Source organism: Ranitomeya imitator, chromosome 2 (assembly GCF_032444005.1).
Source record: "Ranitomeya imitator isolate aRanImi1 chromosome 2, aRanImi1.pri, whole genome shotgun sequence".
NCBI classification, from domain to species: Eukaryota; Metazoa; Chordata; class Amphibia; order Anura; family Dendrobatidae; genus Ranitomeya; species Ranitomeya imitator.
The window spans coordinates 63,080,076-63,108,049 of NC_091283.1; the positions used below are offsets into that span (position 1 = coordinate 63,080,076).

Consider the following 27,974-nt stretch of genomic DNA (forward strand, 5'->3'; position numbering starts at 1 on the left):
CACGGAGCACAAGCCGAGCCCCTCATACACACGACACGGAGCACAAGCCGAGCCCCTCATACACACGACACGGAGCACAAGCCGAGTCCCTCATACACACGACACGGAGCACAAGCCGAGCCCCTCATACACACGACACGGAGCACAAGCCGAGTCCCTCATACACACGACACGGAGCACAAGCCGAGCCCCTCATACACACGACACGGAGCACAAGCCGAGCCCCTCATACACACGACACGGAGCACAAGCCGAGCCCCTCATACACACGACACGCAGCACAAGCCGAGCCCCTCATACACACGACACGGAGCACAAGCCGAGCCCCTCATACCCACGACACGCAGCACAAGCCGAGCCCCTCATACACACGACACGGAGCACAAGCCGAGCCCCTCATACACACGACACGGAGCCCACGGATGGGGATGGTGCAGGTATATTTAGACTTACAAAACAAAAAAAACAACAACAAAAAAACGTATATTACAGGACGCTGTACACACTACTCCAGGACGATCACTCCATCCCAGTCTCCTTTTGGTCGTTGTATCGTTTCATACTGGTCTGTGAAAACAAAAATGGGGGTTGTGACGTTAGAAACAAAAAAGAAACCATTATCTGTGGATGTGATCTGCAAGTGTGAACGCTGGGTAAGAATCTGCTGAACTAAAAAAAAAAAAAGTAAACCCCCTTCCAAACCTCCTGCGCCTGGCACCCCGCCGGTCTCTGCATCATGCCGACATACTTGCCCTAGGTCCCCGCCAGTCTCTGTTTTCTGGCCTCCACAGTGGCAGGAGACGTGGAAGAGGGGAGTTTATTTCTTGCCAAGACTTGTATATAGAATTTATTTTAGCCCATTCTAAGTAACAAAGATATAAGAATTGATGCCAATATCTACATTTCTCTCTGCAGATTTTGTTAGATTTGCAGTTGAAAATTTCCGCAGCAAAGCCAAAATGTGCAAGGCTACGTTCCCGCAATGAGCTTTTGATGATTTTCTGCCCCATTAAGTAAAATACATCACTTGAATTTTTTTTCACGAAAAGATGCAGCATAAAAAAAAAAAACCTCACCAAAAACTAATTGTGGGAACGTAGCCTAAATGTGCCCTGCATGTGACCTGGAAACACGTGGATTTCTTCCTGAAATGGGTCATGGACTTTAGTGTCGTTGTTACAAAGATGCAAGACTAAATATGGCCCTTGGTTGCGAGAGGCGCCATTATTAACCCCGTAACAACCAATGACGGATTTATCCATCATTGGATGCCTCTCCACCAGAGCCTGCACCTTTTCCGGCACGTCAGCTGTTTTGAACAGCTGACATGTGCCCGGAACAGCCATGGGTGGAATCGCGATCCACCCGCGGCTATTAACCTGTTAAATGCTGCTGTCAAATGCTGACAGCGGCATTTAACATGCATTTCCTGCAATCGTGCCAGAAATCCGCCCACCAGTGAACCCAGTCATGTGATCGTGGGTCAACGGTGGGTTGGTATGACAACCAGAGGTCTCCTGGAGACCTCTGTGGTTGTCACTGCCAGCTTGCTGTGAGCCCCGCCCAGTGGTTGGCGCTCCTAGCAAGTGAGTAATTTGGCTACATAGAGGCGAACTGATCATTGCCTGAATGTAGCTGAGCCGATCGGGTTATGGCAGCTTCTAGTCTCCCATGAAGCATGCCAAAAGTAAAAAAAAAAAGTTTTAAAAACAGAACAAAAAATATAAAAAGTTCAAATCACCCCCCTTTTGCTGCATTCAAAATAAAACCATTAAATATATATATATATATATATATATATATATATATATATATATATATATATATATATATGGTAAATTAAAAAAAAGAGGGATTTTTGGTTCTTACCGTAAAATCTCTTTCTCGGAGCCTTCATTGGGGGACACAGGTAACCATGGGGTGTATGCTGCTGCCACTAGGAGGCTGACACTATGCAAATAAAGAAGTAACTCCTCCCCGGCAGTATACACCCTCCGACAGGCACCAGGCAACTCAGTTGGTGCAAAAGCAGTAGTAGGAACAGGTAATATAAAACTCAACCTATGTACCAACCCACAACAGCGGCACGTTGGCCAACACGGTACAACTTCAAGGGAGAGTGCTGTGTCCCCCAATGAAGGCTCCAAGAAAGAGATTTTACGGTAAGAACCAAAAATGCCTTTCTTTCTTTCTCGCCTCATTGGGGGACACAGGTAACCATGAGACGTCCAAAAGCAGTCCCTAGGGCGGGATATTCTGCAAAAAGGAGGAGTTAGGTAGGCCGGTCAGAAACCGCCGCCTGCAGTATCCTCCTACCCAGGCTCGCGTCCGCAGAAGCCTGAGTGTGCACCCCGTAGAACTTAAAGGTGTGAATGGATGACCACGTAGCAGCCTTGCAAACCTGCGAGGCCGAAGCTTGGTGACGAACTGCCCAGGAAGCTCCCACAGGTCGTTTGTCCTGGACACGGTATGCCTCCAGAACCGCCGAACGGATCCAACGAGCAATCGTGGACTTGGAGGCGGGAAGTCCCTTTCGACGCCCATCCGAGACGATGAACAGAGAATCAGCCTGACGAAAGGAGGCGTTTCTGGCGAGGTAAATCCGGATAGCCCTGACCACATTTAACTTGTGAAGCGATTTCTCCAAGGGATGAACCGGGGAAGGGCAAAAGGAAGGGAGGACAATGTCCTCGTTGATGTGAAAGGATGAGACTACCTTCGGTAAGAAGGAAGGAACCGGACGAAGAACCACCTTGTCCTGATGCAGGACTAGAAAGGGAGAACGACAGGATAATGCCGCCAGTTCTGACACCCTTCTGATGGAGGTGATGGCGACCCGACCAAAAAGGTTACCTTCCAGGATAGAAGCGAGAAGGAAACGTCCTGAAGCGGTTCAATGGGCGCCCGCTGGAGGGCGTCTAAGACGAGATTGAGATCCCAAGGCTCGACAGGAGGACGATAAGGGGGAGCAATATGAGCAACCCCCTGGATGAAGGTCCTCACCTGAGGTAGGGAAGCTAGGTCTCTTTGAAAAAGAATGGATAGAGCGGAAATCTGACCCTTCAAGGTGCTAAGGGAAAGACCCGAATCTAGACCCGCTTGAAGGAAGCTGAGAAGGGAAGGAAGGGAAAAGGTCATAGGAAACAGATTGTTTTCCTGGTACCACCGGAAAAAGGCCTTCCAACATCTGTGGTAGATACGCGAGGAAGCCGGTTTCCTCGCCCTTATCATAGTCTGGATGACGCTATGCGAAAAACCCGCGTTCTTCAGGACCGCGGCCTCAACGGCCATACCGTTAAATTCAGAGACCGAGAATTCGGGTGGGAGAGGGGCCCCTGCGAAAGAAGGTCCGGAAGATCCGGAAGCCTCCACGGAACGTCAGATAGCATGTTCACCAGTTCCGCATACCAGGCCCTGCGAGGCCAATCTGGCTCTACCAAGAGTACGGGGACTCCTTCTGTCTTGATCTTTTTTACTACCCTTGGGATCAAGGGGAGAGGCGGGAACAGATAGGGCATCCGGAACTGGGCCCATGAGATCACGAGAGCGTCGCATCAGACGGCCCTCGGATCCCGAGATCTGGAGACGTACTGGGGAACCTTGTGGTTTGCCCGGGAGGCCATCAAGTCTACATCTGGAACGCCCCACCGGGGGCAAATCTGGCTGAAGATTGCGGGAAGAAGAGACCACTCGCCCGCAACGATGCCCTGGCGACTTAGAAAGTCGGCCTCCCAATTGTCCACCCCTGGAATGTGGACGGCTGACAGAGAGGGGACGTGAACCTCCGCCCATCTGAGAATTTTTGCCACTTCCGTCATGACTTGACTGCTGCGAGTCCCTCCCTGGTGGTTTATGTATGCCACGGCCGTGGCGTTGTCCGACTGAATGCGGACCAGCTTTCCAGAGAGGAGGGGCTCCCAGCGGATGAGGACTAGGAAGATGGCTCTGATTTCCAAGAGGTTGATAGGGAGGCACGCCTCCCGAGCCATCCAGCGGCCCTGGGCTGTGAGGTGGAGAAAGAGAAAGGGCCAGCTGGAGGGGACGAGAGTGGAACTGGGCATAGGGGACCGCCTCGATAGAAGCAACCATTTTCCCCAGAACCCTCATAGCGAGGCGGAGAGACGGAGGATTCGGGCCCTTTAGTGCTCTGACACCCCGACGAAGAAAAAGGAACTTCCCCTTGGGGAGGAAGACCTGAGCCTGAGAGGTGTCGAATTCCATGCCCAGGAACTCCAGACGCTGGGTTGGAATCAAGGAAGACTTCTGGTAGTTGATTAACCAGCCGAGGTGAACTAGCAAGTCCAGAGTAAACTGGAGGCTCTGGCTGCAATCCCGATGAGACGAGCCCTTGATCAAGAGGTCGTCGAGGTATGAGATTACTAGGATCCCCTTTGAGCGCAGAATGGCCATGACAGCTGCCATGACCTTCGTGAAGACCCTGGGAGCAGACGCCAGCCCGAAAGGGAGGGCCGTGAACTGGTAATGATGCTTGTGGATCGCGAACCGGAGGAACCTCTGATGCTGTACGCAAATCGGAACGTGAAGGTATGCATCCCGAATGTCCACTGAGCACAGAAACTCTTCCGGCTCCATGGACGCGATGACTGAGCGCAGAGATTCCATTTTGAAGTGCCGAATCCGAAGATGGCAGTTCAATCGCTTGAGATCCAAAATCGGACGTAGAGAGCCGTCCTTTTTTGGAACCACGAACAGGTTTGAGTAAAAACCCGAAAATCGTTTGCAAAAAGGCACAGGTACTACGACTCCTGAGGTGAGGAGTGACTCGACGGCCTGGAGAACCCCTTGGAGATGAGAGGGCTGTATGGGAGGACGAGAGAGCATGAAACGGCTTCCTGGGGGCGAAGAAGATTCTATTTTGTAGCCTGACGTGACGATCTCCCTGACCCAGGCGTCGTCAACTACTGAAAGCCAAACTTCTGAGAACAGAAGAAGGCAGCCTCCAACCCTGGAAGGAGTTCCAGGTGGAGGCGACCCATCATTTATTAGAAAACCTGTGGCCCCGAGATCCAGATTGTTTTGCGGGGTGGCTCTTGGCTCTCCAACGCGGTGGAGGCCTGAAAGAAGGTTTTCTTCTGTCCCCTTGTGACGAGGAACGGTCCTGGGTGGGATTTCCTGAAGAGGCAAAGGACCGAAAGGGACGAAAGGACTGAGGGCCCCTCCTGTTGAAGGGACGTTTCGGCTTGGACTGGGGTAAAGAGGTACTCTTACCACCCGTAGCGTCCGAGATCATTTGATCTAGTTGGGTGCCGAAGAGTCTGGAACCCTGGAAAGGTACACCAGTGAGCGATTTCTTAGAAGCGGGGTCAGCGTTCCACGCCTTTAGCCAAAGAATCCGGCGAATGGCGACAATATTGCCGTTAGCCCTGCATCAAGGGAGGCATTCATGAGGTATTTTCCTGCCAGCGAAATCTGATCCGCTAATTCGGACAGTTCCTCAGCAGGAGCAGAAGCTAAAATGCCCCTGCGCAGGGTCTTGGCCCAGGCTGATACAGCCTTGGCTACCCATGACGAGGCGAAACTAGGGCAAAGGGAGGCTCCGGAAGCCTCAAATGCCGATTTTGCTAGTGCCTCGATCTGTCTGTCCGCGGGGTCCTTAAGGGAAGCCGCGTCCAGGATAGACAGAACCGTCTGCGAGGATAGCCTGGAGACGGGAGGGTCGACCTTAGGAGACTCGGACAATTTGGAGACAAGGTCGGAGTGAAAAGGGTATAATACGTCAAGCCGTTTCCTGCCAGGGAAACGCTTGCCAGGGTTTTCCCAGTGTGTAGAGGTAGTGTTATCAAACTCCTTGTTATTAGGAAAAAACCTAGAGGGACGTTTAATCCGTTTAAACGCAACGGAGACGTCCTGAGAGCTTGCCTCATCTTCCTTAAGATCAAGCGTCTGAACGATAGCTGAAATAAGGCTATCAATCATCTCCTGCATTCCGGAAGTCTGATCTGCACCAGAGTCAGATTCCGACTGAGAGGATAGATCAGACCCGACGTCCGCCTGCGAGGAGGGGGAATGGGCAGATAGGGGAATCCCGTCCAGGGAACTGGAAGAGGATCTAGATAAGGTCCTTTTTCTGTCTCTTTTGTCCGGTCTGCCTCTGTGAGGGTCTAGGACAGGTGCGAGCGAATTGCCGTGTGAGGCGTTCGTGGCACTGGTGGCATTAGAGAGAAGCGGGATACGTTCAAGTGCCTGGACCAGGGACTGAGAAACCTTAGTCAGGTCGGACACTGATTGAGACATAGCAACAGCCCACTCCGGGGGAGGGGCGGTGCACTCATCACGGGACCTAGGAGCTTCCTGAGGGATGGACATGGTGGGAGGAACGCAGGATGGGCAGAAGGGTGAAGGCTGACCTGAGGCCCACTTTTTCTTACAGTGAGCACAGGCGTAATGGATGGCCGAGGGGGCAAAGGCCGGGGTGGGGTCGGACATAGGTGGATATTACCTTCTCCATGGAGAAATACTGCCAGGTGGAGTACTAGTAGTGCTGAGCCTGCTGACGGACAGCAACAGCGGTAGCCGCAGGTGCCTGTGTTCCCAGAGAAAATCCTGTGTCCCACGCGGTGAGCAGACGCTGACAGGGAGCAGGAAGCAGGAGAAAAGAGCGCGGGGACAGTGCGACGCCGTGGGCGTGCACAGACACCGAAGGGGGGGATAGAAAGGAACGCCCCCCTAAGACGCTGAGAACGTCCCGGCCGCAATAACGCCGGCCGCCACAAGAGGGCGTTCAAGCGCCAAAAAGAAAGAAAAAGCTGGGAGAGACACGCTGAAACGTCCCGGCCGCAAATAACGCCGGCTGCCACAAGAGGGGGCTCAAGCGCCAAAAAGAAAGAAAAAGACCGGGAGACAGGGAGAAATGGCGGGCGCGTGCCTGCAAGTTTGAATAAAGAGGGGGAAAAAGATGCTAGTGTTTCTGCTTCCCTTCCTGCGGCGATAGCGCGTCCCGGCGCTGAGAATGCGGCCCTCTCCCTCCTCGGTCCCCTTATCAGAAAGGAGGTCTGGTAAGAGGCGATCACTGCTGGGCAGGTGGTGGAGGGGGGGGGGGGGAGGGGGTTTGTTGATTGAAGATCCCCTACGTGAAGATGAGGAAACATCAGGATCCCTGGTGGAGTAGAGGGTCCTGGAAGAAGTCCTCCTTCCCGCGCCATGTGCTCCGAGGAGAGGGATGAGGAGGGGAAAATGGACAGGACAGGACTGGCCACCGAGAAGAAGGTTACCCTGAACACCCGGATGGGTGACAGGGGACTAAGTCCTGCCCAGCGGGTCCGAGGGTGCGATGTGGGTGATACCACACTGCTCTCTCAGTCGCTCAAAGTGGGGAAAACAGGGTGAGAAAACTGCACCCTGTTACCCTGAAGAAAAGAGTCTGAAAAAGAAAGAGGAAATGATTAATAACAAACAACAAATCCCTGTAAAAGAAATGCGGATCTGGGGTTAGATCCAGGTCCGCCTCTTACAGACACTAAGCAAAAACTGAGTTGCCTGGTGCCTGTCGGAGGGTGTATACTGCCGGGGAGGAGTTACTTCTTTATTTCCATAGTGTCAGCCTCCGAGCGACAGCAGCATACACCCATGGTTCCTGTGTCCCCCAATGAGGCGAGAAAGAAATCACACCTACACATATTTGATATTGCCACGTTCAGAATCACCCGATCTCTCAATAAATATAAAGTATTAACCTGATCACTAAACGGCGTAGCAATAAAAAAAAAAAAAGTCAAAACGTCATAATTACGTTTTTTTGGTCACTGCGACATTGCATTAAAATGCAATAACAGACAATCAAAAGAACGTATCTGCACCGAAATGGTATCATTAAAACAGTCAGCATGGCGAGCAAAAAAAAAAAAAAAAATAGGCCCTCACCCAACCAGAGATCACAAAAAAATGGAAATGCTACGGGTATCGGAAAATGGTGCAATTTTTAATTTAATTTTTTTTTTTTTTTTAACAAAGTTTAGAATTTTTTTTCACCATTTAGGTAAAAAACAACCTAGACATATTTGGTGTCTATGAACTCCTAATGACCTGGAGAATCATAATGGCAGGTCAGTTTAAGAATTTAGCGAACCTAGTAAAAAAGCCAGACAAAAAACTGTGGGATGGCACTTTTTTTTTGCAGTTTCACCGCAATTGGGATTTGTTTTCCAGGACACGGTATGTTGAAACCAATGGTGATGTTTAAAAGTACAACTCGTCTCGCATAAAACAAGCCCTCACATGGCCATATTGACGGAAAAGTTAAAAAAAAATTTATGGCTCTGGGAAGAAAGGGAGCAAAAAAATGAAAACAAAAATACCTCCGGTCATGAAGGGGTTAAAAGAAGCAACCATGTTTTCTAGTCTCGTACGATCGTTTTACCTTCTTTTTTTTTTGCTTAACTAAAATAAATTAACCAATTACTGACACGGAGCATCAAAAAGACATTTTCATGCTAACAACACTAAACTCCTTAAAAGAGGTATTCCTATCTACAAGATCCTTCCCCAATATGTAGTAGGTGTAGTAATAATAATAATATTAGCAAATATCTCCAATTAGACATGTAGTATAGCTCTTCTGATTCGCTAGATCTCTTTTCTCATGTACAAACACTGCAGGACCTTGGGTATCCATGGTTACGACCACTAGCAATTAGCCAACGGTCACTATATCGGTGGTGGTAACCATGGATACCCAAGGTCCTGCAACATCTGCACATGAGAAAAGAGATATAGGAACTCAGAAAAACTATACTACATTTCTAATCGGAGGCATTTGCTGCTAATATTATTATTATTACACCTACCACATATTGGGATAGGATCTTGGAGATGGGAATACTCACAGATTTATTGTCCCAATTTCAATGTTAACCTAATAAGTTCCCCAACCACACTGGTTTAGGATGTGGAATCATCAAAAAGATTTTCACTAGTTAAATAGCATTACTAATACAGAGACCGGTGGGGAGACCAGGTCCGGGCCACTAACCCTCGGAGCTTACAGGCCCATGAACAAATGCACCCGTAGATGACAATGCTCCTTCATCTGTGTTCATACGTGAGACATTTCTGCTGCAGAACGGGCCAGAACCTGGATAATTCACATCAACTACAGCGGACAGTGAGCCCGATCATCTGCAGCTTCCCGTCAATTCACTACATCGAGCTCAACAGGAAAATGTGAAAATGAGGGTCAAGGACCAGCATTGTCCCAACTGAATGTGTGCCCCGGGTACAGACCATGGTCTATGAGGAAGGTACGGGACCCCCTGGGAAGACCCAAGAGGAGCAGACCCCTGTAATGTCCATCTGTCCCATACCTCAAATGTGTTGAGAACATGCTGGCAGGCGTCCATCAGGTCATTAAGTCCTTTCCTAAATGGCTCCACCGCTGGCAGTCCATCTGGAAGGGGAGAATTTGGGTAACTCATGTTCTCAGTAGAAGCATGGTAAAAAGAAATGGAGGGAGTCAGGATTGTGTATTAGCTTGGGGTTGTCTGCAAAAGTCAGCAGACGTCAGACTTGTGAGCCACAGCATTATATTTAAAGGGAACCTGTCACCAGTTTTCTCATGTGTGACCTAAAACCATCACCTTAACCAGCGCCTGGGCTGCATTCCATAAAGGGGTATAAGTAACCCCCTAACTCCCCTGTATATCCCCCTAAAAAACCTTAAATTCGCCATCGCTCTATGTAAGTTGTGCCTGCCAGGACTGATAGGCGTCCTTTATACGTTCTCTATCCTTCCTCCTTCTGATTGACGCCTTCTGTGTCATCCAAATAGCCGGGCGACAGCTCGCGCCTGCGCAGAGACATCACCAGCTCGCGCCTGCGCAGAGACATCACCAGCTCGCGCCTGCGCAGAGACACAACCAGCTCGCGCCTGCGCAGAGACATCACCAGCTCGCGCCTGCGCAGAGACATCACCAGCTCGCGCCTGCGCAGAGACATCCCCAGCTCGCGCCTGCGCAGCGACATCACCAGCTAGCGCCTGCGCAGAGACATCACCAGCTCGCGCCGGCGCAGCGACATCACCAGCTCACGCCTGTGCAGAGCCAATAACATAAGTGTGAGTGTGCCCTTATGTTTAAGGCTTTGTGGGGTAGAGCAAAGTACATACGAGTGAGCCGGCCATGTTTCTGCGCAGGCACGAGATGTCGCTCACCTTTGTGCATGACACAGAAGCCATCATCCATGCCAATCAGTTAAGGAGGACGGCAGGAGGGATAGACCCCTCAGTAAGGACGCCTATCAGACCGGACAGACACAATTTAATAGAGTGCGGGAGAATTTATTAAGGTTTTTGGGGGCATACGGGTGGGGGGGGGTTATATATCCCTGTAGGGAATGTAGCACAGGCGCTGATTAAGGCGATAGTTTTTTTTTATGTGAGACCTGATTCTGACAACAGGTTCTCTGTAATACCAATGGCGATAACCTGGGATGAACAATCATAGTCTGTCCTAACAGAGCAGAGCTAAACAGCTGCAAGAACTAAAGTAATGTACAACATTTCCAATGTCGATACGAGGCTTAAAGGGGTTGTCCTGTCAAAACCAGTAAGTCTGCAAACTTATGATTCCCCCCCAGTGTACACACTGAGCACTGCGGGGATTCGCCGGATTCAGACCCGGGATCAGTGTATGTATGAATTGTACAGACCCCCGGCCAGTGGCCGCGGCCTCATTCCATACACCTTTGCTTAGCTGAGGCCGCAGCCTCACTCTATACAAATGTATGGAGCGAGGCCGCATCCACTGGCCGGGGGTCTGTATAATGCATACATACACTGATCCCGGGTCTGAATCCGGTGAACCCCCGCAGTGAACAGTGCATGCTCTGGGGGGAGGGGGGATTCATAAGTCTGCAGTCACACAGAGTGACTGCAGACTTATCGGTTTGGACAGGACGACCCCTTTAAAGAGGATGTCTCGTCTTAACAGGGCAAAATTGCAGAGCACGTACACAACTTGCAATTTGATATAAACAGAAGGGTATTTAATTTATTTGTTTACTGCTCATTGCCTAAGTTAAAGGCCACTTCAGCAGTTTGTCAGAGGTGGCTGGTCTCCTAGGCAACAAGCACACATTTGCACTCTCTCTCTATCTCTTCTATAGTAAGCTGGATCTGGCCAGCTAAAGAGATCCTATGCTTCTACACCATGGGACAGTTAGAAACAATGGAGCCACCATGGAACTGGTCCAAAATGTCAAGAATTCACCGAGCACCCCGGTAAGCAAGAATCCGGGAGGCAGGGGATTGGAGCTCTCCTGAGGATAGAACAAGCCCTTTAAATGAAACCTACATAACAGCTGAAGATCTCACATTACTTGTCGGCTGCACCCTGGCCCTTATTCGCTGGACCCTTGTTCTTGTGATTGGTAGGGGTCTCATCGGGAGGAAGCCCCCAATCACACATTTATTGCTGCACGAGGGAAGTCTCTTTACATACAACCTCTGCAAAATATTTCCCTTCATCGCATATCAAATAAACGAACCCCAGAGGATGGAATAAGTGGGGCGAAACCATTTCCACCTCTCATTTTCTAGGCTCTGTGCAGGTTCTCGGTGCCTCTCCTCCCTCACCTCTCCGAGCCCCATACTGTACCCGTATGTACGTACTTCGCGCCTGAATGCGAAAATTGATTTTGGTTTCTGAAGGATGCGTGATGCTGTATCCACAAAAGTCGACTTCTGGGCTGCAGAAAAGAATAGATATATTATATATACACACATAGACTAACCCCATAACACTGGCAATATGGCGTTCCGGAAGTGTCATGAGAAGCCCACCCACGGTTTACCTCTACATGTACTTTTTTTTTTTTTTGCACTTTTTGGGCCCGATTCATTATTGCATGCGCACCAATTGGGTTTTTTTTGCTGTTTTTCATTTGAGCCCAATTCTTCATTCAATTTCCAACTTTTTTTTTTAAGTCTGTCTTATACACAGTATGGGTTTACAAGTCTTCACCTGATTTTTTTTTATGTCTTTTATGCCATTGTAGACGCAGTTTGGGGTTTCCAGATGTTTTCAGCCAATTGCAACTTTTTAAAAAGCCGCCTTTTTTTTTTTTTTTTTTTGCTTAAATGTTCTCCAGTCCCCACTTGGGGATTCCTTTTATGTACCCCTGGAATTATTTGAGCAAAACTTTTTTTGTCATTTCAGAGGGACTTAAAATTTTCTAAGAAACAAAGAGCAAATAAAGCTTAAAGACAAAAATAAAGAGAACTTTGCATTTTTGGCGCAAAATACATCTACAAGATTAAAAATAAAGGGACTTAAAAAAATCCACTCAAACGCACTTTGGGGACGCGTACTGTACATTACCATTGCATTTATATGAATTATTTTTGCAAAAATGCAATTCATTCTTATTTTTTTCTTTAGGATTATCCACCAATTATAAGGGATGGGTTACACTAATTGTACTCAGAAGGGAGGTAAGAACATTTCTAAAACAATCCACAGTGAGGAGATTGGAACAAAACAAAATCCTCTAAACTGCATGCTCGCAAACGCCAGAAGCCTGACAAACAAGATGGAAGAACTAGAAGCAGAAATATCTACAGGTAACTTTGACATAGTGGGAATAACCGAGACATGGTTAGATGAAAGCTATGACTGGGCAGTTAACTTACAGGGTTACAGTCTGTTTAGAAAGGATCGTAAAAATCGGAGAGGAGGAGGGGTTTGTCTCTATGTAAAGTCTTGTCTAAAGTCCACTTTAAGGGAGGATATTAGCGAAGGAAATGAGGATGTCGAGTCCATATGGGTCGAAATTCATGGAGGGAAAAATGGTAACAAAATTCTCATTGGGGTCTGTTACAAACCCCCAAATATAACAGAAACCATGGAAAGTCTACTTCTAAAGCAGATAGATGAAGCTGCAACCCATAATGAGGTCCTGGTTATGGGGGACTTTAACTACCCGGATATTAACTGGGAAACAGAAACCTGTGAAACCCATAAAGGCAACAGGTTTCTGCTAATAACCAAGAAAAATTATCTTTCACAATTGGTGCAGAATCCAACCAGAGGAGCAGCACTTTTAGACCTAATACTATCTAATAGACCTGACAGAATAACAAATCTGCAGGTGGTTGGGCATTTAGGAAATAGCGACCACAATATTGTGCAGTTTCACCTGTCTTTCACTAGGGGGACTTGTCAGGGAGTCACAAAAACATTGAACTTTAGGAAGGCAAAGTTTGAACAGCTTAGAGATGCCCTTAATCTGGTAGACTGGGACAATATCCTCAGAAATGAGAATACAGATAATAAATGGGAAATGTTTAAGAACATCCTAAATAGGCAGTGTAAGCGGTTTATACCTTGTGGGAATAAAAGGACTAGAAATAGGAAAAACCCAATGTGGCTAAACAAAGAAGTAAGACAGGCAATTAACAGTAAAAAGAAAGCATTTGCACTACTAAAGCAGGATGGCACAATTGAAGCTCTAAAAAACTATAGGGAGAAAAATACTTTATCTAAAAAACTAATTAAAGCTGCCAAAAAGGAAACAGAGAAGCACATTGCTAAGGAGAGTAAAACTAATCCCAAACTGTTCTTCAACTATATCAATAGTAAAAGAATAAAAACTGAAAATGTAGGCCCCTTAAAAAATAGTGAGGAAAGAATGGTTGTAGATGACGAGGAAAAAGCTAACATATTAAACACCTTCTTCTCCACGGTATTCACGGTGGAAAATGAAATGCTAGGTGAAATCCCAAGAAACAATGAAAACCCTATATTAAGGGTCACCAATCTAACCCAAGAAGAGGTGCGAAACCGGCTAAATAAGATTAAAATAGATAAATCTCCGGGTCCGGATGGCATACACCCACGAGTACTAAGAGAACTAAGTAATGTAATAGATAAACCATTATTTCTTATTTTTAGTGACTCTATAGCGACAGGGTCTGTTCCGCAGGACTGGCGCATAGCAAATGTGGTGCCAATATTCAAAAAGGGCTCTAAAAGTGAACCTGGAAATTATAGGCCAGTAAGTCTAACCTCTATTGTTGGTAAAATATTTGAAGGGTTTCTGAGGGATGTTATTCTGGATTATCTCAATGAGAATAACTGTTTAACTCCATATCAGCATGGGTTTATGAGAAATCGCTCCTGTCAAACCAATCTAATCAGTTTTTATGAAGAGGTAAGCTATAGACTGGACCACGGTGAGTCATTGGACGTGGTATATCTCGATTTTTCCAAAGCGTTTGATACCGTGCCGCACAAGAGGTTGGTACACAAAATGAGAATGCTTGGTCTGGGGGAAAATGTGTGTAAATGGGTTAGTAACTGGCTTAGTGATAGAAAGCAGAGGGTGGTTATAAATGGTATAGTCTCTAACTGGGTCGCTGTGACCAGTGGGGTACCGCAGGGGTCAGTATTGGGACCTGTTCTCTTCAACTTATTCATTAATGATCTGGTAGAAGGTTTACACAGTAAAATATCGATATTTGCAGATGATACAAAACTATGTAAAGCAGTTAATACAAGAGAAGATAGTATTCTGCTACAGATGGATCTGGATAAGTTGGAAACTTGGGCTGAAAGGTGGCAGATGAGGTTTAACAATGATAAATGTAAGGTTATACACATGGGAAGAGGGAATCAATATCACCATTACACACTGAACGGGAAACCACTGGGTAAATCTGACAGGGAGAAGGACTTGGGGATCCTAGTTAATGATAAACTTACCTGGAGCAGCCAGTGCCAGGCAGCAGCTGCCAAGGCAAACAGGATCATGGGGTGCATTAAAAGAGGTCTGGATACACATGATGAGAGCATTATACTGCCTCTGTACAAATCCCTAGTTAGACCGCACATGGAGTACTGTGTCCAGTTTTGGGCACCGGTGCTCAGGAAGGATATAATGGAACTAGAGAGAGTACAAAGGAGGGCAACAAAATTAATAAAGGGGATGGGAGAACTACAATACCCAGATAGATTAGCGAAATTAGGATTATTTAGTCTAGAAAAAAGACGACTGAGGGGCAATCTAATAACCATGTATAAGTATATAAGGGGACAATACAAATATCTCGCTGAGGATCTGTTTATACCAAGGAAGGTGACGGGCACAAGGGGGCATTCTTTGCGTCTGGAGGAGAGAAGGTTTTTCCACCAAAATAGAAGAGGATTCTTTACTGTTAGGGCAGTGAGAATCTGGAATTGCTTGCCTGAGGAGGTGGTGATGGCGAACTCAGTCGAGGGGTTCAAGAGAGGCCTGGATGTCTTCCTGGAGCAGAACAATATTGTATCATACAATTATTAGGTTCTGTAGAAGGACGTAGATCTGGGGATTTATTATGATGGAATATAGGCTGAACTGGATGGACAAATGTCTTTTTTCGGCCTTACTAACTATGTTACTATGTTACTTACTTTTATGGTTGTGACAATTAGAAATGTGGCTATTTCTTCCCTGTAGTGTCTGTCTACATGACAGCTCATTAAAGTGGATCTGCATTCCACAATATAAACTGTACACATCATAGAATAGATCTCAGACCAGATGAAGCTGGTGTGCTTACTTTTGGAAATCCAACTCTAAATGGATGCATCGTTGTGATATTAAGATTAGTATACTAGAAAACGAAGAAAACCTCATATGTCTAATCAATCTCTGACCGGCTGACTGACAACTGCAGCTTGTAATGAGCAGCATTAAACACACGCTACCACTTCAATAAAGTGTAGAAAAGACGATACAAGCAAATATTAAAATATAATGAATTTTATTAAATATGATTTAAAATGAAATGTAAAAAATACCAAACAAAGCCGTAAGAGCCACACAAAAGAACAACACACTGAAGAGGAGACCTATGGACGATGCCAAAAAATATCTGTATCACAGGTATGGTTAAAGAATTGTGCCAAAATTCATGAGACATTCATGCGCACCTGTGCCTAGATAACATAATCAGCCTGACATAATAAATGATAATAATAACGACATGGGGAAGCATTAGCGAAACAGCGCTGTCGGGGTGAGAGCACACGTGCAGTTTGGGACCTTTCATACTTAGGCTACTTTCACACTAGCGTCGGAATCTCCCCGTCGCAATGCGTCGGGCAGAGATTCCGACGCTAGCGTTTAACGTACTGCACAACGGAGGCAGCGGATGCATTTCTCCGGCGCATCCGCTGCCCCATTGTAAGGTGCGGGGAGGTGGGGGCGGAGTTCCGGCCGCGCATGCGCGGTCGGAAAAAGCGGTCCGTCAGGAGCAAAAAACGTTACATGTAGCGTTTTTTGCTCCCGATGGTCCGCCAAAGCACGACGCATCCGTCGCTCGACGGATGCGACGTGTGGCAATCCGTCGCAAATGCGTCGTCAATACAAGTCTATGGGGAAAAAACGCATCCTGCAAGAACTTTTGCAGGATGCGCTTTTTCTGCAAAACGACGCATTGTGACGGATTGCAGAAAACGCTAGTGTGAAAGTAGCCTTACTCACATTCAGGTATGATTATATTTTTTGCGCCAGTACTCCATTCAGTAACCATATCTGCGGTCTTTGTTACATTTAACACATTTTGTGTAAAGATCTCTGGACCGGTATTTTCAGATTATAGGGTGACCTTCACTTTTTGTATTGGCATATATGTGCTATACGGTTTTTGTACAGAGCACTAAGCACTTTATATATACAACCTACTGACATTCTCGTCCCTCTCCTCTCCTAGTGTGCAACCCCCACTCCACAAACTCACTCACCCTCGCAGAAATCTCAAACATCTCAACTTACAATCACTCTCTGAGTCCCTTCTCCCTCTCACAGACATAGCCTCCCTTCATGACACAGATGCTGCTGCCACTTTTTATAACACCACAATAACAACAACACTCGATTCGGCCACCCCACTCATGCATAGTAAAACTCGTACAATTAACAGGCAGCCCTGGCTGACCAGCCTGACCAAAGAATTGAGACGGGCTTCCAGGATTGCTGAGCGGAGATGGAAGCGATCCCACTCTGCCGACCACTTCACTGCATACAAGCAGTCCCTCGCCAGCTTCAAGTCTGCGCTCACTGCCGCAAAACAAACTTACTTCTCATCCCTCATATCCTCCCTGTCCCACAACCCTAAACAGCTTTTCAACACTTTCAATTCTCTACTCCGTCCCCCCGCACCTCCTCCCTCCCCCCTCATTTCTGCTGATGACTTCGCCTCTTTCTTTAAACAGAAGATCGATACGATCAGAGAAAGCTTTGGCCCACAGCGCCCACTGCCCCTCTTAGCTGCTCAACCCTGCTCCTCCAAAACCAGCTTCTCCACCATGACAGAAGATCAGCTCTCCACCCTCCTGTCAAGATCACACCTCACCACCTGCACGCTTGACCCGCTCCCATCCCACCTCATCCCTAACCTTTCCACGGTCTTCATCCCAACCCTAACACACCTCTTCAACCTCTCACTCACAACAGGTGTCTTTCCCTCATCCTTCAAGCATGCCAAGATCACACCCATCCTCAAAAAGCCCTCCCTCGACCCATCCTCTGTGTCTAGCTATCGCCCGATATCTCTTCTCCCTTATGCCTCCAAATTGCTGGAGCAACACGTCCATCTTGAACTGTCCTCCCACTTCTCCTCCTGCTCCCTCTTTGATCGGTTACAATCAGGCTTCCGTTCCCATCACTCAACTGAAACTGCCCTAACTAAAGTCACCAATGACCTACTAACTGCCAGGAGCAAGCGACACTACTCTGTCCTCCTTCTCCTGGACTTGTCTTCTGCCTTTGACACTGTAGACCACTCCCTTTTGCTACAAATCCTCTCATCCCTTGGCATCACAGACTTGGCCCTTTCCTGGATCTCGTCATATCTGACAGACCGAACATTCAGTGTCTCCCTCCCCCACACCACCTCCTCACTTCGCCCCTTGTCAGTCGGTGTTCCTCAAGGCTCTGTTCTAGGACCCCTACTCTTCTCCATCTACACTTTCGGCCTGGGACAGCTCATAGAATCCCACGGTATGCAGTACCATCTCTACGCTGACGACACGCAGATCTACCTCTCCGGACCTGACCTCTCCTCCTTGCTTACCAAAATCCCGCACTGTCTGTCTGCCATTTCAGCCTTCTTTTCTGCTCGCTTTCTACAACTGAACATGGACAAAACAGAATTCATCATCTTTCCCCCATCTCACTCTACCCCTCCACCAGACCTATCCATCAATGTCAATGGCTGCTCACTATCCCCAGTCCCACACGCCCGGTGCCTCGGGGTGATCCTCGACTCTGCCCTCTCTTTCAAGCCACATATCCAAGCCCTTGCCTCCTCCTGTCGTCTCAAACTCAAAAATATTTCCCGGATCCGTGCTTTCCTTGACCGCAACACTGCAAAAACGCTAGTGCATGCCCTTATCATCTCCCGCCTCGACTACTGCAACCTCCTACGCTCTGGACTCCCCTCTAGCACTCTGGCACCACTCCAATCCATCCTACACTCTGCTGCCCGACTAATCCACCTGTCCCCCCGCTATTCCCCAGCCTCTCCCCTGTGTCAAGCCCTTCACTGGCTTCCTATCGCCCAGAGACTCCAGTTCAAAACCCTCACACTGACATACAAAGCCATCCACAACCTGTCTCCTCCATACATCTGTGACATGGTCTCCCGGTACCTACCTACACGCGACCTCCGATCCTCCCAAGACCTCCTTCTCTACTCCCCTCTCATCTCTTCTTCCCATAACCGCATCCAAGACTTCTCCCGTGCTTCCCCCATACTCTGGAACTCTCTACCCCAACACATCAGACTTGCGCCTACCATAGAAACCTTCAAAAAGAACCTGAAGACTCATCTCTTCCGACAAGCCTACAGCCTGCAGTGATCCTCAACCTACTGAACAGCCGTACAGCCAGCTCTTCCCTCTCCTAGTGTATCCTCACCCACCCCCTGCAGACTGTGAGCCCTCGCGGGCAGGGTCCTCCCTCCTTATGTACTCGTGTGCCTTGTTATCTGCTCATGTTTAATGTATTTGTCTATATTTGCCCCGTATTCACATGTAAAGCGCCATGGAATAAATGGCGCTATAAAAATGTATAATAATAATAATAATAATATTAACACTTGCCAGTTTGTTACATGTATCTTTTCTGATTTATTTGATCATGGTACGTTATCTATTAAATGGAGAGCGCTTTATTACATAACTATTGATAAATGGAGGGCGCTTTATTACATAACTATTGATAAATGGAGGGCGCTTTATTACATAACTATTGATAAATGGAGGGCGCTTTATTACATAACTATTGATAAACGGAGGGCGCTTTATCACATAACTATTGATAAAGCATTAAGCTACTTACTGGTAGCGGAATTTCTTGGAGGCCCATGACAGCACGACGAGAGAGGGGATCCGCCCATTAGGAACAGGAAACCTACAGATACAAAAGGGCGGCACCTCTCCCTTGTCTCAGTCTTGAGAGGACTACCGCGGTTAGTGCTACACAAATATACACTATATACAGATTATATACAAAATATCAGACATCTATTGGAACTGGTATCATATTGTGAAATATATACATTTATAGGGAGTGCAACCCCCACGTGAATAGGGAGGGAACTAAGGGTGCTGTCATGGGCCTCCGAGAAATGCCGCTACCAGTAAGTAGCTTAATGCTTTACTCGGACTCCCATGACAGCACGACGAGAGAATTACAGAGATGTAAGCTTCCTTAGGGAGGGACTATGGCCCTTAACCCGAATGTGAGATCAGAGGAAGCCCCCAAATCCAACCTATAGTGTTTAAAGAAGGTGGACGGGGATGACCATGTGGCCGCCTTACATATCTGGTCGATTGATACTCCAGACTTTTCCGCCCAGGATGTAGCCATGGCCCTGGTGGAATGCGCCCTCAGATTCTGCGGAGCCGGACCCCCACCTGCAGTATAAGCCAAAGAGATAGCCTCCCTAATCCACTTTGCTAGTGTGTACTTTGATACCCTGAGTCCCTTTCTAGGGTTTTGGAAAGATAAAAATAACGCATCATCTTTCTTCCATGTGTCAGTAATAGAGATGTATTCTAGCAGGCATCTCCTAACATCTAATGTATGGAGTAGTTCTTCTTTAGGGTTGGAGGGATTGGGAAGGAAGGATGGTAAAACTATCTCCTGTGTCCTGTGAAACCGTGATGACACTTTTGGTAAATAGGCTGGGTCCGGTCTGAGGATTACTCTGTCTGGTAGAAACTCTGTATAAGGGGATACCCTGGAGAGAGCTTGTATGTCCCCAACTCTACGGGCAGATGTAATTGCCACAAGAAAAGCTGTCTTAAGGGATAGTGCCTTAATTGAAGCTGATTGTAAAGGTTCAAACGGCTCTCTAGTCAATGCTGACAGTACTAGGTTGAGATCCCAAGGCATAGATCTATCTTTATGTATGGGTCTAGATCTAATAGATGCTTTAATGAACCTCGAGATCCAATAATTATTGGCGATGTTACATGAAAATAGAGCCCCTAGGGCCGAGACCTGTACCCTTAGAGTACTAGTAGATAGACCTAGCTCTAACACTCTTTGCAGAAATTCTAAGATTTGTTTTATAGGTAATCCCTCTTCTAAATTAAAATCAGAAGAGGCCAGAAATTTCCGCCAGGTTCTAGCGTAAATTGTTGTGGTTATTTGCTTTCTACTTTTCATAAGGGTCTCAATTAGACTCGGGGAGAACCCTTTGCTTTTTAGTAACGCCCTTTCAAAATCCATGCCGTTAAATGGAGATTCTTTACTTGAGGATGGCTGATCGGACCCTGGTAGAGCAGATCTGGAATGTCCGGTCCTCCACTGACATGATCCTGAGCCAAGTGAACCAGGCCCTTCTGGGCCAGAATGGGGCAATCAATATAACTCTGGCCCGATCTTCTCTTATCTTCCTGACTACTAAGGGTAACAGGCCTAGTGGAGGAAATGCATATGCCAGCTGAAAATCCCAATTGATCAGAAAGGCGTCTACCGTCAGAGGATTTTCCCTGGGATTTAGGGAACAGAATTTTGTTGTCTTCCGGTTGTCCCTGGTAGCAAATAAATCTACTTCTGGATGTCCCCATTTGTGGACAATCTGATCGAACACGCAATTGTTTAGGGACCACTCCCCTTGTCTCAAGGTGTTGCGGCTTAGAAAGTCCGCTTTGACATTTTCTTTTCCTCTTATGTGTAGAGCGGATAGGGATAAGAAGTGATTTTCCGCTGTCTGGAACAGACGATCCGCCACTCTCATCAGTGACTCGGAATGAGTTCCACCCTGATGATTTATGTACGCGACCGTCACCCGGTTGTCCGATAGGATCTTGACATGATGACCCTGCAGATATATGAGGAATTTTTTCACTGAAAGCTCTACTGCCATTAATTCTTTCTGGTTGGAGGAGGCTGATGTTAGGGGAGGGGGCCATAGACCCTGAACCATCATGTCATCCATGTGTGCTCCCCAACCCGCAGGGCTAGCATCAGTTGTTACCACACGTGTTACCTGAGACACCCAGGGAACCCCCGCCGATAAATTTTCACTGACTAGCCACCACTTAAAAGATGAGAGTGCTTTTAGACTCAAGGTAATCTGACTCTGCAGGGACCCCTGTAAGATTCTATCATTAATCAGCACCTCGGATTGTAACGGTCTGGTGTGGAACTGGGCCCAACGGACAGCGGGAATGCAAGAGGTTAGGGATCCTAAAAGTGACAGCCTGTCTAAGGGTCATGGATGGTTTATCAATTGCCCTAGACACCTGTTGTTGGATATGTAACAACTTGTCGGGTGGAAGACAACACTTTTGGGATTCTGAGTTTAACAATAGTCCCAAAAATCTTTGTATTTTCTGGGGCTGTAAACGAGATTTTTCATAATTTACGATCCACCCCAGATGCTCAAGTTTGGATGTGGCTGTCTCTAGCTGAGAAAGGCAATGGTCTGCAGAGCTCCCTACTATAAGGAAATCATCCAAGTAGGGGACAATCAGGATGTCGGACTCTCGTAAGTGCGCCATGACTTCGGCCACTAACTTTGTAAATACCCTAGGAGCTGCTGATAAGCCAAAGGGAAGAGCTCTGAACTGGAAATGGCGAATCTGGCCCCCCATTGACACAGCTACTCTCAGGAATCTCTGGAAGTGTTTATGTATCGGAACATGATAGTATGCATCTTTTAGATCTACAACTACCACGAAACAGTGATTAAACAACATTTTTATTGCTGAATTGATTGTTTCCATTTTAAATGATTCATTGACCAGGAACTCATTAAGGCATTTGAGATTAATGATCGTTCTAAAAGATCCGTCTGGCTTCTTAATCAGAAAAAGAGGAGAATAAAATCCCCTTCCTCTTTCTGATTCCGGAATTTCAATCAGCACGTTCTTGGAACATAAGTTCATAACCTCTGCTTCCAAAGCTGCCTGCTCAAGGGGGGAGGAACGTAAAGGGGTTAATTTAAATTTTTCACGAGGCCAGTGATTGAAGTCCAGTTTTAGACCTTCAGTAATAATGCCTCTGACCCATTTACTGTTCGTAATGTCAAGCCATGCTGAGGAGAATGCTGACAGTCTACCCCCCACAGGGATCGCTAGTCATTGGTCCGTTTTTTTCTGATCCTTTGAGGAACGGCGAAACATATAGCCCGTACCTCTACCGCGTCTGTCTTCCCATCTGAAACTTTCTCTAGTGGGAGAGGACCCGCGTTTCTTCCCGCGACCAAATCTCCTTCCATTGAAGGGCCGGCGGTAAGATGAATATAGATTGGGGAATTTCTTTTTGTCATCCCCTGCTTTTTCCAACAACTCGTCCAGAGTTGGACGAAGAGGTATTGTCCTTCACACGGAATGGCGCAGAGCTTAGTTCTAGACTGAATGTCACCTGACCAGCATTTCAGCCACAAGGCCCTGCGAGCCGCGTTGGATAGTCCTGCCGCTCTAGCCGCCATTCTGACTGAGTCCACCGATGTGTCCGATAGGAAGGCTGCAGCATTCTGGATGGTCGGTAGAGCCGTCAGAATAGTGTCCCTAGATGCACCATCCTTAAGCTGAGACTAACTGATCTAGCCAGACCATTAATGATCTGGCCGTACATGTTGCCGCCACGGCTGGTCTGAGAGATCCAGCCGCCATCTCCCAGGTACCTTTAAGGAAGATATCTGCCTTCCTGTCCAGAGGATCCTTAAGGGTCCCCATATCCTCAAAGGGTAATGAGGCTTTCTTTGACGCTTTTGCTACAGCCGTGTCCAATTTAGGAGCTTTATCCCATGTATCCACAACCGGATCGTCAAAGGGATACCTGCGTTTTAATGCCGGTGGTAAGGCCCCCTTTTTTTCCGGTTTCTTCCATTCTCTAAGGATCAAGTCCTGAATCTTCTCGTTTACCGGGAAAGATCTCTGTTTTTTACGATCAAGTCCGCTAAACATCAACTCCTGTTTCGAGGGTTGTGATTTAGGTTCCTCTATACCCATCGTGCCTCTAACTGATTTGACAACCTTGTCAATTTTATCCAAGGGTAGACAAAATCGTCCAGACTCCTCATCTGATGAAGAGGAGAGAGGACTGGAGAGATAGGTATTTTCCTCTCTTTCTTCCTCTGAAGAATTAGAGTCCAAGAGAGTCCTATGCTTTGAGCCTTCCGCTTGGGATAGGGACCGTAGAGATTCCCTTACTTCCAGCCGGATCATTTCCCTCAGGTTTGCCGGAGTTACGGACTCTTCTGCTACCTAGGGGAGGACAATATAGGAGATAACTAATATCTGACCTAATGTCACTACCACCAACCCACTCCTGTAGACCTCACCGTCTGCTGTTATACAGGGGGCACATAATTTTTTTGAACAAGAGTCAGGTAGAGGGACTCCACAGAGGGCACACTCCTTATGTTTAGACTTTCCCGTACTCTTCTTCCCCTGGAATGATAAAGTATAAGGGGCCCGCGTCACAGAGTGAACTTTCACGTAGATCACTTACCCGTGCGCCAAAGTAAAGTACCGGAATCCGAGGGGGTTCTTTCCTAGTCGAAGCTCTGGATCCTTGTTCGGAAGAGCTCTTACGACTGGGCTGGTCGCCTCTATCTTTCTGTTTGGGCTTCTGACGTACCTCGTCTGGCAGCTGCTGCTGCTCACCATCCATGACGAAATGCGACCAAAAGCAGGGATCTAACATCTCCACCTGCTTAAATACCCCTTGGATCTGGTCAGCAGATGGGCCAGCGCTGTCCCTATTGGTCCAGGATACAGCAGAGGGCAGGAGATCTTGCGGTCAAAACCGCCGCTCAGACGCGATGGGCGCCGCCATCTTGGAACGACTGCGCATGCGCAGACGTCCGGCGACCCGGAAGCGGCTACTAACCCCGCCCCCTTACGTCACTGCACCCGGAAACGCTCCAGCACGCGCTGAGAGCGGTGCAGGACGCCGGGGATGGAGCGCAGCGCTCCGGGAGCTCACCCACACGCCTGAGCCCGGCACCCGCAGCCACACCATACCGCTGCACCACCAATGGGAATATTTACCTGCGCCGACGCTGATGGAGGCAGGAAATCCTCCGGACTCCGCTCCCTGCTGCGAACGCCACTGCCGTGAAATCCAGCAAGGACCACCGTGGCGTCTCCAGGAATCTCCGCACCAGCCGAGGTATGAGACCCCCCCGCTACCGTATTCGGCCGGCCGGCCTGGGCTCCTTCTGTAGGTATCCGTCCCCTTCAGGAACAGGAAACCAACTGAGGCAAGGGAGAGGTGCCGCCCTTTTGTATCTGTAGGTTTCCTGTTCCTAATGGGCGGATCCCCTCTCTCGTCGTGCTGTCATGGGAGTCCGAGTAAATGGAGAGCGCTTTTTTATTTCTGTAGAGATCTGCTATGTCAGACTGATTATTATTTTTTGTGCACATATGATTTTTTTGTAACTTCCCTGTTATTTATCTGTTCTTTGTGTTTGACAGTTTTTGTAGCACCTTCTTCATATACATATATGCAGTTCTTTGTTTGCACGACGCACCAGGCACTTTTTATAGCATTTTGCTAGCCGTTACCTTTGTAGCATTATTTGCACATAGGTCGCATTGTCGTTATTATTATCATTTATTATGTCAGGCTGATTATGTTATCTAGGCACAGGTGCGCATGAATGTCTCATGAATTTTTGCACAATTCTTTAACCATACCTGTGATACAGATATTTTTTGGCATCGTCCAGAGGTCTCCTCTTCAGTGTGTTCTTCTTTTGTGTGGCTCTTATAGCTTTGTTTGGTATTTTTTACATTTCATTTTAAATCATATTTAATAAAATGCATTATATTTTAATATTTGCTTGTATCGTCTTTTCTACACTTTATTGAAGTGGTAGTGTGTGTTTAATATTGTACCTGACGTTTTTGCAAGGGATTTTTTCAAGACTGTGTTGAATAATTGTAATGAGCAGCGCAAGATGATAGCAGCAGCAGGGAGGAGGGACACTGAGGAGCTGTCAATTAGACTAGTTGGGTTGAGATTCAATAAACGGCTGCCCACTCTCCCCAGTCCCACAAGCCCGCTGTCTCGGGGTAATACTCGGCACTGATCTCTCCTTCAAACCATATATCCAAGCCCTTTCCACTTCCTGCTGACTTCAACTCAAAAATATTTCACGGATCCGTACATTCCTAAACCAAGAATCTGCAAAGACCCTAGTCCATGCCCTCATCATCTCCCGCCTTGACTACTGTAACCTCCTGCTCTGTGGCCTCCCCTCCAACACTCTCGCACCCCTCCAATCTATTCTAAACTCTGCTGCCCGACTAATCCACCTGTCTCCCCGATATTTCCCGGCCTCTCCCCTCTGTCAATCCCTTCACTGGCTTCCTATCGCCCAGAGACTCCAGTACAAAACCCTAACCATGACATACAAAGCCATCCACAGCAAATGTCCTCCGTATATCTGTGACCTCGTCTCCCGGTACTTACCTACACGCAACCTCCGATCCTCACAAGATCTCCTTCTCTACTCCCCTCTTATCTCCTCTTTCCACAATCGCACACAAGATTTCTCTCGTGCTTCCCCCCTACTCTGGAATTCTCTACCACAACATATCAGACTCTCACCTACCATCAAAACCTTCAAAAAGAACCTGAAGACCCACCTCTTCCGACAAGCCTACAACCTGCAGTAACCACCGATCGACCAATCCGCTGCACGGCCATCTCTACCCTCACCTACTGTATCCCCACCCATCCCTTGTAGATTGTGAGCCCTCGCGGGCAGGGTCCTCTTCTCCTGTACCTGTTATGACTTGTAATGTTTAATATTATTGTACTTGTTTTTATTATGTATACCCCTCCTCACATGTAAAGCGCCATGGAATAAATGGCTCTAGAACAATAAATAATAATATGCAGTTTGAATTGTGGCGTCAAGTGACAGATCCTCTTTAAGATCCTAATGTAAGTGGAAAAAAAAATCCTCTAGGTGTTTTATCACTCGTTCACCTACTTCTTCATGATCATGTAGCGTAAAGCATTTCCCAACGTGTGATCTTCCTCATGTAGCACAAAAGTGACGCAGGACTCGTCTGTCCCGTTACCCTGCACCTAAAAAGGGGACAAAATAAAAAGCACTTATCAGGGATTTCCTGCTCTCTGCCGCCACCTGGTGCCTGTGTTATGTAATCGCACAGTGCTGCTTCTAAGCATTGACAGTCACTCACCTTCCCGTGTAGGGTCTAAGAGGTATCGTTTCTCCTTATGGAGAGTGACATACCATCTCTGGCTTGTCAAGGTAAGGAGGCTTATTCGCTGTGCAATGCTCCTCTGGGAAATATAATATGCAAATTGCCTCTTCTGAGAAAAAGAGGACTTAAACTCTATAGCGCCATCTGTTGGAAGTAGCGATCCTACAAGTCACAATCAACCCTTTAACGAGTCGTGCAATATGACTTGGGATAAAAGCCAAATCAGTATCTCAATTCGCAGACACGGTGTTTCGGGCTGTTGGCCCTCGTCAGTGCGAAGCATGAGAACTGATAAGGAGAAACGTTACCCCTTAGACCCCAGTCCAGAGCCTCTCACCTAGCCAAATTAGTTCTCATGCTTCGCACTGACGAGGGACAACAGCCCGAAACACCGTGTCTGCAAATTGAGATATTGATTTGGCTTTTATCCTAAGTCATATTGCACGACTCGTTAAAGGGTTGATTGTGACTTGTAGGATCGCTACTTCCAATAGGTGGCGCTATAGAGTTTAAGTCCTCTTTTTCTCAGAAGAGCCAATTTGCATATTCACCTTCCCGTGAACACGCGCCTGCGCCAACGCTTCCCTGCGCCATATACACATTAGGGCACGATACCGCATAACCCCCTAAGATGCACTTACACATCGGCCCCATAGACCTCAATGGAGTCTGCACATAGCAGAGATCGCTGTTCTTTAAGGAGCTCGATGAGATTACCGCCATGCTAATCTGACCTGTGAGCGCATACAATGTGCTAGAAACACGCTGCGCATGCGCGACACTGGAGAACCCCCTTTAAAAGCACGTGGGAAGATCACGTGTTCTGCCCCCGGTCTCACAGTTCACTCCATGTAATCGCGCACAGCAGTTGTTGTATGTCCGGCGCTAACGCAGCCGTCGTCAGCCATCGTTACCATCTCCAGCACCGGCTTCTTCTCCTCTCCCGCAGCCATGCCGTCCGAACGTCGGCGCCTCGTGGACGCGTCATCGCTGCGTCGCGAGGTGGTGACGTCAGCTTGACGCAGGGGGTGACGGGAGTTGTAGTTTAACGCCTAACATTGCTAGCGCGTCTTCATTTTCAAGATCTCTTCTTGCAATCGGTGAACAGAAACCTTATGGGGAATCTGGTTCCTTAACGGCGCAACCTGTTTTCATTGTTTCGCTTTCATTGCTTCCCCTTTTCCCAGAGCGGTTTTTTTCACGTGTCAGGTTCACTTTAAAGCGATTTTTATGTGAATTTTGGTGCAGATTATGTTGAAAAAGTCTGTGTGACCA

The 27,974-nt window shown here is 47.5% G+C and overlaps 1 protein-coding gene across 1 annotated transcript; it reads right to left on the reverse strand.

Moving 5' to 3' along the window:
• Positions 1–423: 423 nt before the first annotated feature.
• Positions 424–27,702, reverse strand: LOC138661901 (DNA-directed RNA polymerases I and III subunit RPAC2-like). The gene is made up of 5 exons (XM_069746856.1): positions 27,614–27,702; positions 26,462–26,559; positions 11,624–11,700; positions 9,321–9,403; positions 424–567 (listed from the first exon to the last, which is right to left on the reverse strand). Exons 1-5 carry the CDS (start codon positions 27,650–27,652, stop codon positions 520–522), a joined length of 345 nt encoding a protein of 114 aa, XP_069602957.1. The 5' UTR covers positions 27,653–27,702; the 3' UTR covers positions 424–519.
• Positions 27,703–27,974: the final 272 nt, after the last annotated feature.

Coding starts and splice junctions, on each gene's coding strand:
- LOC138661901 (XM_069746856.1), bottom strand. CDS start 27,652: ATGGCTGCGGGAGAGGAGAAGAAGCCGGTGCTGGAGATG. Junction 11,701..26,461: donor CGCTACATGATCATGAAGAA/GTAGGTGAACGA, acceptor TCTTTTCTGCAG/CCCAGAAGTCGACTTTTGTG. Junction 9,404..11,623: donor TTTTCGCATTCAGGCGCGAA/GTACGTACATAC, acceptor CTCCCCTTCCAG/ATGGACTGCCAGCGGTGGAG.